Here is a 14189-nt window from a genome sequence, read left to right on the forward strand (position 1 = left end):
TTAAAGCATTTGCAAAAGAGAATAACACCTAAAAAAGACTCTCTCTCTCTCTCTCTCTCTCTCTCTCTCCCTCTTTCTTTCTTTCTTTCTTTCTTATATTAAAGCATTTGCAAAAGAGAATAACACCTAATAAAGACTCTCTCTCTCTCTCTCTCTCTCTCTCTCTGTCACTCTCTCTCTCTCTCTCTCTCTCTCGCTCTCGCTCTCTTTCTCTTTAATTTAGACTCTTATATCTAGTATCAGACAAATATGCATGAGTTAAAAGTGGCTTCAAAAGGTATTTTTAGAGTTCATGATGTGCCAGTAATGCTCTGGACAAGGACTTTATTTGCATATCCCATGTGGTCAGTTATATAAAATGAACCTTTCTTTTTTTTTTGGGAAACACCTGCACTTAAACAAAAGCATCTGTCCAGAATAACTCATACCACCTGGACTCATTGAAGTCCCAATTGATCCCAACATTTTGACACTAACGTTCCACCTCTTTTGTCTTGTGTTGTTGTTGTTTTTCTTTACTACAGCCGGAGGAGTTGGAGGCTCTTCATTCCCACACATTCCGGGTGAAGACGTTCAAGAAGGCCAAGCACTGCAGCGTTTGCAAACAGACCATCATCCAGGACGGACTCATCTGCAGGGGTAAGTCTCGCCTGACCTGAAATTCCAACCCAGGATGGTTTGTTTGATGACTTAACCCTCCTTTCCTCGAGTCAAGGAAGGAAGGGAGGAAGAAAAGGAGGGAGGAAGGAAGGATGGAAGGAAAGAAGGAAGGGAGGAAGGACAGGAAGGAAGGAAGGAAGGAAGGAGGGAGGGAGGGAAGAAGGGAGGAAGGAAGGGAGGAAAGGAAAGAAGGAAGGGAGGAAGGAGGGAGGGAGGGAGAACGGGAAGGAAGGAGTGAGGAAGGAAGGGAGGAAAGGAAAGAAGGAAGGGAGGAAGGAAAGGAAAGGAAGGAAGGAGGGAGGAAGGAAGGAAGGACAGAGGAAAGAAGGGAGGAAGGAAAGGAAGAAAGGAGGGAGGGAGGGAGGGAGGGAGAAAGGAAAGAAAGGAAGGAAAGAAGGAGGGAAGGACAGAAGGAAGGAAGAAAAGGGCCTGAAGGAAGGAAGGGAGGAAAGAGAGACAGACGGAAGGAAGGAAGGGAGGAAGAAGGAAGGAGGGAGGGAGAGAAGTAGGGGGGAGGAAAGAAAGAGATAAGGTGGGAGGGAGGAAGGGAAGGAAAGGAAGGAAGGACAGATGGAGGGAGGAAGGGCAGACGGAAGGGAGGAAAGAAAGAACAGTCAAAACAGACCCGGGAGGACGACAGGAAGGTAAAGGGGGATGTATTACTCTTTTTGAGATTTTCATACTGTTATAATTTCCAACATCTATTTGAAACATTGATATCTGAGGTGAACTGAAGCTCATCGTGTGTGAGACCTACTGTAACCCTCCTTCATGTTAAAAGCCAGATCTTCAACCGGCTCTGAGCGCTCCATTTACTAAGTTAACTACTTCCTCATCATGATGACATCAGATTGTTTACACATGCCCACAAACGGCTGTCTGTCCCATGGCGCTCGTTGCTAAGGGTGTTCCACGGGTTTGCGTGCGTTGTCCACTCTTACATTTTGGATCAGATTCAGGCTCGCTCACCAATCAGAACTGACAAAGTGACCAGAGCTAAAATATAAGGAATAATAAATAAGGAATCAGTTATGGATCATTCTTTAATATGAAACATGCAACATTATTTACACTCAGTAGACCCATAATCCATACTTAGTTGTTAAATGTCCCCAGTATAGAGCTGAGGTTCACTGAGGGAATTGATGATACCTGTTCTGACCTGCTGCGACAATGCAGGCAGCGTCTGTCACAACATCCATCAGTGGTCTAAATGAGGGGTCATCTGAGGTTACCTGGGGTCATCTCTGTGTCAGAGCAATGAGAGGGAAAGGCTAAAGAGGCCTCAGGAAGGTCAAGGGTTAGCAACATCTCAATTTCCCTAATGGTGTTTACAGAAGAGGCAAGTGGCTGACAGATCACTTAGCTATTTGAATATTTTGAGTGGTGCTTCTGAGATGGGAACATGTTTTTTTATTTTTAATGTCTGTTTCTTCCATTTATGGCTGGCTTCTGAATAAATCTGTCTTTTTAAAGCTAATGCAACTTCATAAGGGTCAAGCAGTAATGTGTCCATCCATAATTATTATTTTTGCCTACGCAGATGCCAGCTGTTGGGCTAGAGTGAAGGATAATGTGAAGCATCAAACAATTACAGGAAAATAACTAAGATTCAGTAATACATGTTAATGATCAGAACAGTCTTGATGTTTTAACCCACTCCCATGTGATTCCCCAATCATCTTAAAACAAAATTAAAGAATATGTGACCTTGATTTCCTCAGCACGTCATATTTGTAGTGGAAATGTCTGTTTGCAGACAGATAACTTGAACTGAAACCATGCGGAAATGGCTTAATGTTTGGTTTGGCTCACAGAGGGGGAACGTTCAGCTGCAGTTTCCCAAAACCTGACACAGGACGGGTATATGTTTGAAGGGCACAGCTCAGAAAAACAAAAGCTTACTCTGCACCCTGGTATCTTTTGGCCCCTGAAGGCCATTTGACAAAATCACATGTTGTTCTTCCTGGAAAGGGTTCAATTATTAGTTATTGTTAGTTATTAGTTTAGTCTGGTTCCAACACTTTTTATCTGCTCTTGCTATATAATGCACACATATATATTTTTTTAAACCTTTAATTATCCAGAGTGAGTCAGATGCTCCGTACTCTCACAGTTATACATTCGCACCTGAAAGCTGCTCAGTGAAGCCTTAACATGGTGTGGTGGCCACGAAGGATCTGATTAGTTTCTATGTCTAGCTCAGGAACGCCTTAGTTGTGCTAATGATGAAAAATGATATTTCCTTGCTCAGATTTATTCTGCTGGTCCTGCACAAGTATTTGCAGCTTCTGTACTGTAAGTAGCTGAATGGTTTACACAGATGGTGCAGTCTCTTCAGTTTTCCTTCACACAGCTGTATGGGTACAAGAAGCCAAGTTCTCAGACGATCTTATGGGCAGATAGTGATTTTTTAAATTGTTTGTAGGTATATATGCTAAACACCAATTTGATCTTTTTTAATATTTATTTAAGTTTATACATTTTTATATGAATAAAGTCGTATTTGAAATTCTGGTTCAGGCAGAAGTTAGTTGGAACTCACACTCCTTCCTTATCTACTAAAATGTTTCACCTTCAGCTAAACTGTGCTTGTGCAGGTCTTCCAGGTGTCACCGCATTTAATGTAATTGTGAGTATAAAATGAGACGTTCAAAGATCATGTTGGCACAATATGCTTCGGCTCATAAAATATGTACGATTCACCACCTGTATTTAGTCTGCACTTTACTCTGTGATCTAACCGCTGCATCCAGATGTTGTTGTTGTTGTTGTTGATGTTATTGTACAGTGGGATGTGCATGTCATTAAATCTGCACATTTACGTCTTTGTGTCACATGCTCAGTGTGATAAAGGCAGTATTTTACAGAAGCAGTGTGTGTGTGTGTGTGTGTGTGTGTGTGTGTGTGGGTGTGTGACCTCTGAGACTTTATCAGTATAAAGAGAGCGCCTGTCCTTTAACCACTCAACGAAAGGATCACGTTAAATAGTGTGACCCAGCAGTATTCATACCAGCTAACTTAATGAAGGCAGTCTAAAATGGATGGAAAATAAGACTGACTTTCCCATGCTTACTAAAGAGGAACATTGCAAAGAAAACAAAGCATTATAAAAATATTGAGCAACTGATGAATGTTACCATGTTGTGTTTTGGATTGAAAATGTTAGTTTATATGCCTCCTGCTGTCTCTCGGTTCTGGATAAATAATGTTCAGTTGTGTGTGCAGAGGAGAAAAGCACTTGCATGTGATCATAAAATGATACAGGACAGCACCTGGGACCCTCATCTGTAAAAAGTGTATTCATAGGGGAAATAAACCATCATGACAAGGCTGCATTCAACATTTTCCCTAGCTCATATCCAGGTCTGTGTGTGTGTGTGTGTGTGTGTGTGTGTGTGTGTGTGTGTGTGTGTTTTTGTGAGATTTATGAGGACAACACAAAGTGAGCTGTAGACTCCTGCTCAGACAGCAGATGTCAAACACTGTTTTTTCTCTGTCCTATGATTTCATTAGATAACCCTTTTGCCAAAAACTAGAAGCTCCAGGGTCGAAAGGGTGAAGAGAAGCAGAGAGGGGAAGTAGTAGTAGCACAGCAGTTGGATACAATACTTTAAATACACCAGTGTTTTAGAGGAGATAAAGATCAGTTTACTGGTCATACAGAGGACAACACAGGCTTTGGGGGCTATAAAGTCTCCTCCGGCTCTAGAGGAGCTTTGTCAAGTCTGAGGATTTAGTTGGAGTTTGGAGATACACATCTATTAGAGAAAGCCTGTGTAACGAGCTGGGAGAGCTGGGAGAGCTGGGAGAGTGAAACAAGGGTGTTAATCAGACAGGGATGGTTTCATAAATGATGCTATAAAGTTGAATATTGCATTATGGGAGGTACAGGATCCAAAGTTTCTGGAGATCCTCGTGTACTTGGGACTGAAAGTCAGGATATCTCAGCCTCTGCTACAAATTGAGTGCAATACTAAATTAGTGGAGTCGATTTTAAAAAATAGTTTGACATTTTGGGAACTATGCTCATTCACTTTTTGATGATAAGATTGATACTACTCTCATCAATACTCTAAATATGAAGCTACAGAAAGCAGCTGAGAACAGTTGGCCTGCCTCTGTTGACTAATGAATTATATCTTAATATTCAGACTCCCTCTTTGCCTTCAAAATCTCTTGAAGAGGTCACTTGATATGCTCTCTCTCTCCATCTCCTGATCTATCTCAGTCTCTCTCTCTCTCTGTTTCTACTTGGCTCGCATACACCTCAAGCACCTGCAAGCCTTGTGGCCCAAGAGTCAGGTGGAAGTGGAGTGTTGAGGCGCTTATACTTAAAGTCTTCTCTTTGATCAGTAGCTTGTATTAAACATTGCTTTGGATGAAGGCATCTGCAAAATGAATAACGTAGATGTAAATTAGGCTAGCTGTTTCACTCTGACTCAGCTGCCTTCTAACTCTCAGCAAGGAAACGAATCACCGTCTCTCCCCAAAAAGTCAGACTACTGTAGCAGCCTGCAGAGTAAGATTTACATCTAAAACACTCCACAAGCTCACACATGAATCACTGAAGTGTTAACATTCAACATTAAAATATATCTTAGAGGTTAATCCAGTCATAATTTATCACTTTGAAAAGAATAGTTCCTCTGAGAGAAGCTCCACAGGAACCCCCCCCTCCCCCCCGCGGCACACTCCCTCCCCTCTGCTGCTCTTGTTTACTAACATTCTCCAGTCACATGGTCCCATAATGACACAAGCACTTGGACTTCCTTTCCCCCTCAACGGTTGCCAGGATACAAGGTGTTAGTTACTTTGACAATAGCATGTTGACGCAGGTCAGGATTGCAGTTTTCCAGTTAAAAAAAAAAAAGAAAGCTCAATGTGATTGTGTGATAGGGTATTTTGGGAGAATTGGCCCTGAGGGCAGGAACTAGCTTTTATACTCATTCACTGCAGTGGAGTTCAGGTTAAATGGATGTTTGTGTGCTGGGGCAACCTGATGGAGTACTTAATAAAGTTAATATAAAACCTTATTTTGTGTTGTTTATGTCTGATTTGACCTGTATTTGTCCCCTAAAGTGAGATTTGAAGACCAGTTTTCTTCCACTACTCAAAACTGCTGCTTTTAGTTTTCGGGAAGGCGGCACGCAAAGCCGCTCTAGCATGAAGTAAACAGAAGACGGCAAAGTGCTGCACCTTCAAACAAACCTACCAAGATTGTTTAGGAACTGCTTTTCTGTAAAAAGGCTATAGCTGTTCCTCTGTGGGGGCGACTGGTTGTTCCCTTATTCTGGGGTCGACCACGCTGCCGTCCCTCAGGGGTCCGCTGTAAACACTGAAGTTCAAAGACTGAGTGGAGACACACTACAATAGTAGGGGTGTGCATGTGTGTGTGTGTGTGTGTGAGGGAGAGTGAATTTTATCACAGCTCTGTTCTTGACTTCTGAGCTCACACAGCTGGTATGCAGCAAATCCCAGTGAGGGTTAAAACATGCACACGTATGTACACACACACACACACACACACACACACACACACACACACACACACACACACACACATACATGCAGAATTGGCTGCATACACAGTTATGTGCTCATGTTTGAGAGAGACAAACACTGTGTTCCTACAGTATGTAAAAATAGCCAAGTACACACACACACACACACACACACACACACACACACACACATACATACACACACACACACACACACGTTTCTCCTTCCTATAGTGTTTATTCATATATTCAATCACCTTGTCTTGCTGTCTGATCCGTTAGCATAAAATTAGCAGTAATAAAATCATCAGCTGTAAAAAAAAAAAAAAACTGCATCATCATCATCATCACAAACACACACACACACACACACACACACACACACACACATACATTAACTTTTATGAATCAGTCTCCCTTGATGCTTCTCCTTGCTTTGGCAGAAGTCATTAGAGTAATAAGTGGAGCAGATGGATGAAGATGACTTCTGCGGATGATGGATGGTGACTGTCTCCCGTCTAATATCATTATCCTAATCTACTAAACTGACCAGACAATGACTTTTCATGCGGATGCAGGGGACAGACGCTCAGTGTGCTGTGTCACAGTGAAAGCGTCAACGAGGGAGGTTTTGCCTTCTTCATCTTCCTGAATCCTTGTGAACTTTAGCCCTCTTATCTACTCTCACAGTCTGATACCGAACTGTACACGTGCACATCTGCGTCGCATATGTTCTCTCATAACTGTTCAAGCCTCTCATTCTCCACTCAAATTAAACCATGATGTGACTTAGTTTGTGATTTATGGTGAAGCGTGTTTGATTAGATGTCACAACAAAAATCTGAAGAACCGTCGTCTTCCACCGTGGTAGTGCCGGGCCGGGTTAATGTGGTTAGGGAGCCACCTGTTGGATGAGATGTAGCATTACTGTTTGAAATGTAGTTGACCCTTTTTTTAAGACTTACACTCGGTCTGTTGAATTGAGAGTATTGTTCAGCCTGGTAAAGCAAACACAGGCCTCCACCCAGCTTAAATCTTTTTTTGTCCTTGTATTGGATTGTGGTTATTTCTTGGTTGATATAATTATATTTACAGTAGCAAACACACTCACTACTACTACTACTACTGCTACTACTACCACTACTAATACTAGATACCTCATATATCTTCTGTCTGTCTGTTCTGAAGTTAAAGGTGCAGGTCGTTGAATTTAGTGGCATCCAGTGGAACAGACTTGCCAGAAATGTTATATAATATTTAGAAGTACGTATTTTTTTGTTTATAATCACCTGAAATTAAGAATGACTGTCTTTTTGTTACCTTAGAATAAGCCTTTTATATCTACATGGGGAGCAGGTCCTCTTTAACGGAGCCTGCCATGTTTGTACAGTAGCCCAGAACGGACAAATCAAACACTGGATCTAGAAAGGGCTTATCATGTTTTTCGTGAAGTTTGCAGACACTGTACTGTAGTTTCTCCTACATGCTTGGAAGGGGAGGGCGAAGAGGGACATTCAGTTTGTTACCACTAAATCCTACACACCCTTAAGGATTGCCATCATGTTTTTTCTCCAGTCACATGAAATAATCTGCAAAAGTTTAAGGAATTTATGAATCATATCTTTGGCTGAATTCAAGACTTAATGTTTCTGTTGCCCAGTGCTTCTGTTCTTAGGGTATTTTAGCCTTCTCAGTATTAGTATGTGTGTATGTGTTGTCTGAGATTGTAATGTTTTGTTGCCAGGTCTCCCTTGTAAAATAGGGTTAGGTTCAATAGACTTAAATGAAGGAAAATAAAAACATTATGGTTTACACGACTAATGATGGCTTTAATACATCAACCCAAGAAACAGGAGACCTTTTAAACCAACCTGAGGGGGAAATATACCATTTTTTAATGTGCAATAATTCCATTTCAAATTCATTTCAAATTCATTCATTTCAATTAATTGAACTAATCATAGGAAATGTACGTTATGATCTATGCTGTGATTTGTTTTCTGATTCAGAATCTTATTTTTATCAGGCATTTTTATTTTATCACTGAAAATATTCTCATATAGAGACTTTATTTTTATGCTTTTAAAAGGAATTCTCTCAAGACAAGGCAATATGTAAGTTCTGCCACTACACTGTGCTACTGTACAGTAATACTTTTAATGAGCATATAATAAAAAGATGATGCGTGAAAGTGTCCATGTTATGCTGAAGTTGAACCGATGACCATAGTGTGTAATCACAACTGCATATTGAATCGAAGTTTTACCTCGTATGTCCCACCTGTCGCCACCAGGAGGCAGCAGAGTCCTTTGATTCTAATAGGATACCTGCATCCATCTGTTCAACTACATCTGCTGCTCACTTCTACTGTAAATTTCCAGAATTTTCAGCCTAAAATCTCAAGCCTGAACTTGTGCATATTATTATCCACATGTGTCAACCTTTTTTTTGGTGTTATATTTACATATTAATTTGCTGTGTTTTGGTAGCTGCAGCTTGTATCGAGGGAAACAGCTGTTCCTACCAAACACAATCCGACCAATACTCACACCAACACACACTCACACACACAAGAAAAAAACCAGACAGGAAAGTAAACAAACAGAAGTTATGTTTTGTCAGGACGGAGCAAACAAATGACACAGAATGACTCCATGGGAAATCTCACTCAGGATTTATTCTACACTCCTACACTGTTTTCAGGAATCTCCCATGACAAGCAAGCCTCGGCAGCTGGATGAAGGTGGGGCCTTTTTACCCACAGAAACCCAACACTGCTAGGGATTTTAGCTGTGTGGGCTGGGTGCTTGAGTGATGACACCCATGTGGAGAGTGATGACTGAGTGTCAATAGATACTAATACCAGACAACAAGACAGTGGTTCATACAGGAGGAAATCCATTATTTTTGCTACTAAACCGACTAATCCCAAACTGGCTGGTTGTGGGTGTGTGATCCTGTTTTTGAATGTGAGACATGGTGAGGGTCAGCGGGTCGGTGCATACATCATGTACTCAGGATGTCATCAGTTTAACCTTTTTTTTTTTTGGCTCCGTATTGTTGCCTCTGCTTCCATATTTTAACACTTAACTCACTGATCCTGATCGATGCAATACGCTCACACACAGGCCTCATGCATACTGTTATAATTACCTCAACCTTTTCCAGTGTTATCAGTATCTATGATGTCTATGCCAGATAAATATGTCAGCTCTCCTCCACTACATCATGCTTTATTCACCCAACTTTTTCAGACATCTCACCATCAGCTGCGTGCTGTCTGAAACCACTTCTGTGTCCCTTTATTTACAGTTAGTTGATTAATCATGTGACAGACAAATCACTCTAAATACAATACATAGGCAAGACAAGGCAAGGCAGTTTTATTTATATAGCGCATTTCATACACAATGGCAACTCAATGTGCATACAGTACAAAACATCAAAATCAGTCCCTTCTTCAAAATGACTGTACACAAAATATTATTAAACTTTATTGACTGAAAAATTACAAATGTTTATTACTTTATTATTGCAATATATTATGCAATATCTTTTCACAATGTTTTTATATGCAAATATAAGATATACATAAAAAATGTATACCAATTTCTCAGTTTGGTTATCATTCTTTCTACTCTCTATTCAGACTAATCTTTTGAAACACATTGTATTTAAATCCTTTGCATTATTTGACACTTATGACTAACCTGAACTCATTTCCAAGTCCATCTGAATATTGAACTGAGTTTCTCTTGTAAAACAACACTGTCAAATCTGTCTTAAAGCAACAGTCAGGCACCCATATGGACATTGAAACAGGCTTTACTTGCTGTAATCATTCCTCTTGTTCATACTGGAAATGAAAAGTTCCTAATACACTCAAATGATGGGGGATAAAATCCACAGTCCTCATTTTGTACAAACAATTATATAAAACATTGTCTGAAGGTAATGAGGCTTCAGCCATCTGAGTTGGTCAAATCAAGTCTTTGTAGTACAAATGTTCCCCCTTGGGTTTCATGGTTGAGGTAATTTGGCACTAAAAAGACTTTACCTTTTAAAGATATCTGCATGATTTGACTCATTTGAACAGCTGAAGCTTCATATTAGCTTCAGATAAACTTTTGATAAACTTTTAAATATGTTTTTGCACAGAAGGAGGACTGTGGATTTAGTCCTCCATCACCTGTGAGCACTTCTCTTTATGGCAACTTTGAAAAGAGGGAATGATTACAGCATTAAAAAAGTATCCCAGAGTTCATTTGGGCACTTTAATATTGTTTTTTAAAAAGGCTTGGAAAATTGTGAACCTATCCTTTAATGTCCCTGAGGGGCAATTTTGCTTAAAGGCACCAGTTAATCATAATAAATACAACACTTAACACTAATACAGAAAGAATACAACAAAGAGTAAAAACAGAATAAAGTACACATAAGAACATTAGTCACATCCATCATTAGTCAATGAGTTCGTATGTGTTTGTACTCGGAGGTGACGTGCTGTGTGTGTAAGTGCACTGGATGAACACGTGTTGGTGCTCACGTGTTGGCGCTTGTGTATTGGAGGCAGAAAAAAAAAGCACCAAAGAGGGATGGAGAGAGTGAGAGTGAAGGGGAGAGGAAGAGGAAATTCTCCAGCCCTGCCCTCTGATTGTGTCCAGTGTTGTAAGGGGGTTCAGCCCAGCCCTGTGGGAGTATACGCTCATTCCAAGGGACCAGGGGAAGGAAATCACCCAGCCTCAGTCACATACCCCCACCTCTTTGTCATTTCTACCCTCCTCTCACCCTCCAAACATTCCACAGACCCCGACTCAGATAGCTCATCATCTCCCTGCTGTCCCATTTTATTTTGTCAATGATTGATGTGAGCAGTTGTTGTACACCAGCTTACTACTCATCCTTTCCAGTAATCTCTTTTTTTCTCTCTCTCTTTCTCCTGACTCACTGTTTGATTGTCTCCCCCGTCTTCCTTTCTTTCCTTCACCAGGAACATTTCTGCTCTGTTTATTCTCCAAACCTCTAACTTCCTAACAAGGTAAAGCCTAACCCGAGCTCTCCAGGCTCGGCACTTTCACACCCAATATGGAAGTCCTGCTTCTCTCCCATGTGGCCCAGGAGTGTTGTTTACTGGGGACTCACGTGCTGGGAAGGGTACTGGACATCGTCCTGGATAGACAAGCACATGGCTTTTATGCTTATCAAGCAAACAGCCAAGTATGTTTGAATTTCACATCCATGAAAGCATTCCTTGTGACTTATGTCACAAACAGGATGTCAAAAATATTTTGTGCAGGCCACAGAGTACGCACATTCTCACGTACTACTGTAATCATAAAATTGTGTTGTGTTGTGTGATACCATACATGGCACAAGCACTACAGGAGATTAACACAGAGCAAACACAATTTTCTTAAATCTTTTTGCTTCAACTTCTGCATTTTCACAGCTAAAAAGTTCTACTGAAATGACAAGTCAATCAATTGTTTATTGGATTGAGTTATATCTTATGTAGTAAAGGGAAATATTTATAGGCTCCAGTTTCCAAGTAAAAGATTGTGCTGAGTCTCAAACTCCCTTCGTTGGAAACAGTAGTTGACACAACAGTCTCACTACAATGATCTTCCTCAGCTGCTGGAGTTTGTTACAGTACATCATGGAACTGCAGATGTACACACTTTAATTTTTCCGATCACTTAGGGACTTCTTGTCCAAGGGTTTGTCCGTCTGCTGAGGTAGATATGATATGATTTGACTAAATACTCCAACCCTTACAGTGAGATGATTTTATCACCTGCTTCATGTGTTTTGATTGAAAGCTTCAGAACACCTACTCAATGGACCTTGTGGTGAAATTGTTTGGCCAGTGGTAAGATTTTAATACTAATTATACAGTGATAGATAGATACATAGATACATACATACATACATACATACATACATACATACATACATACATATATACATACATACATACATACATACATACATACATACATACATACATACATACATACATACATACATACATACATACATACATACATACATGTAGTAAAATCTTAATACTAGCCAAACAATCTCACCACAAGGTCCATGTATAGTATCCATATGTCCAGTTTTGGGCTCAGTGTCCTCTGATGTGATAAACAATGTGGGTCATGTTGAAAAAGGGCTCTGTTCAGTTTGACCCTGGGAACATGAGTCTTTTTGGGACCGTGTAGCTCGGTAGGATTTCATGCTGCCACCCACATTTGAAGGCCTCTAATTAGGAAGTCAAACTGACTTTCAAATTTTACCCCCCAAGTGCAAATATAGTCCCGCGAGTGCCTAAATAGAAACTAAATGCAGCATGATGTAATTACATATTTAACTTCTAAAAGGAAGCTTCTCACTTTCTCCAGATTCAGCATGTTAGCGCTCAGTGTCCAGAATGTGAAATAAAGTTTCTTATCTAATTTAAATTTTAATACTTAACTTTGAGCATCATATTTTGTTGTATGCCTGGTGTAAGTCATGACAGTATCAACACAGAAAAGGTTTAAGTCGTAAATGATAACAAAATACGACATGTCGCTTTGGAAAAACATGGCTGACTTCTCATTAATTAATGCTGCTGTTCCTGTGAAAAGAGAAAAGTCTCCCAGGGAGGATTTAAGGCCTTGTAGCTGTTAGGTTCTTAACCTCTGACCCTGAACCAGACTGACAGGTAGTTAATGTTTTTTATGAAGCTACAAAGGAGCAACTGAGAAAGATTAGATGGCAGTATTAAAGTGGGAATAAGGTTAAAGAAGATAATTATTTAGTTAACCCAGTAAAGTCATTATACTACTCATGCTGAGGTCTGATCACTCCTACTGTTTTCTGGCTATGATAATGTTAACATCTTAAAGTCTTGAACAGTTTTAAACATTGTTGGTTGTGGTGTTTATTGTCATATGATCACTGCAAGCTGGTGCACCTCACAGCTAGTCGGTTTTTGAGTTCTGGTCCTGGTGGTGCACGAAATGATGCTAAATTTAGTGGCATCAAGTGGAACAGACTTGGCAGAGATAGATTATAATTTTCATATGTATGTTTTAATTAGTGAAAATAAGGATTGTTGTGTTTTCGGTGCCTTAGAATGACACCTTTATATCTACAGACGGAGCAGGTCTTCTTCTATAGAGCTCACCATTTTTGTACAATAGCTCAGAACAGACAAACCAAACACTGGTTTCTCTTGAGTTTCGTGGCCACCGTTGTTTCTCCTAAATACTTGGAAAAGGATGGAAACAATGAACAAAAGGTTTAAGGGCTTAGAAAATGGTTGAGGAACATACCGTGAGATTAAGGGACATACATCAGCGATAGCAAAGTGTTTAAAGAGCATACTGTACGTCTGAGGCAAGAAAGATAATATATAGGGATTACAGGGTTAAAAAAACATAGGACTGACGACATAACATGGTATAGCATAGACATGATCTTCGCTTTCACACAATCTGAGGATGGGCTGCGCTCCAGCTTCATATCAACAACTTAACAACTAATCACAATAGATATTACACTCGCTTTGAAGAATGTGCCTTGAGACAGGAAGAATAACTCATTACATAAGGTGTAGCGTGTTCCAGTAAAAGCATACAGTCTTCTCCTTTATTTGGAAAGCCTACGCCTCGGCACGCTGAGCTGTGTTTTGACTCTCAGCCCTTCGAGGGGATCTGACACTTTATGAGCCGCTGGTCCAGGTGCTCCCCTCTTGACCCTTATTTGTAGACCCTGTGGGAGTCCAGAGAGAGGGCTTGAGGGAGGAAGGGATACTGCAAAATCCAACAGTAGACCAATGCTTTTTTATCTTGTTTGGTTGGTTTGGTTTTTTGACATTGTCCCAACTTTGTGTCTAACATAACATTGTTTGAATAAACTTTTAGAGACTTATTTTTTTTTTAAAAAACAGCGTATTTAAAGGGCCTATAGTCAATATTCTTTAAATTAATCAGGGATCATGTAACTACTTGTATGTAAGAGGGGTTACTCATAGGC

General features: G+C 40.2%; 1 protein-coding gene across 4 annotated transcripts in view; it reads left to right on the plus strand.

The window, feature by feature from the left end:
* tns1b (tensin 1b) overlaps positions 1-14189 on the plus strand; it is a 154996-nt gene that overhangs the window by 35517 nt on the left and 105290 nt on the right. For all 4 annotated transcript variants that reach the window (XM_053328001.1, XM_053328004.1, XM_053328000.1 and 1 more), the window contains exon 2: positions 525-639. In XM_053328001.1, coding sequence (XP_053183976.1) covers positions 525-639 — 115 coding nt within the window. The remainder of the gene's footprint in view (positions 1-524; positions 640-14189) is intronic.

Source organism: Scomber japonicus, chromosome 11 (genome assembly GCF_027409825.1).
Source record: "Scomber japonicus isolate fScoJap1 chromosome 11, fScoJap1.pri, whole genome shotgun sequence".
NCBI lineage: Eukaryota > Metazoa > Chordata > Actinopteri > Scombriformes > Scombridae > Scomber > Scomber japonicus.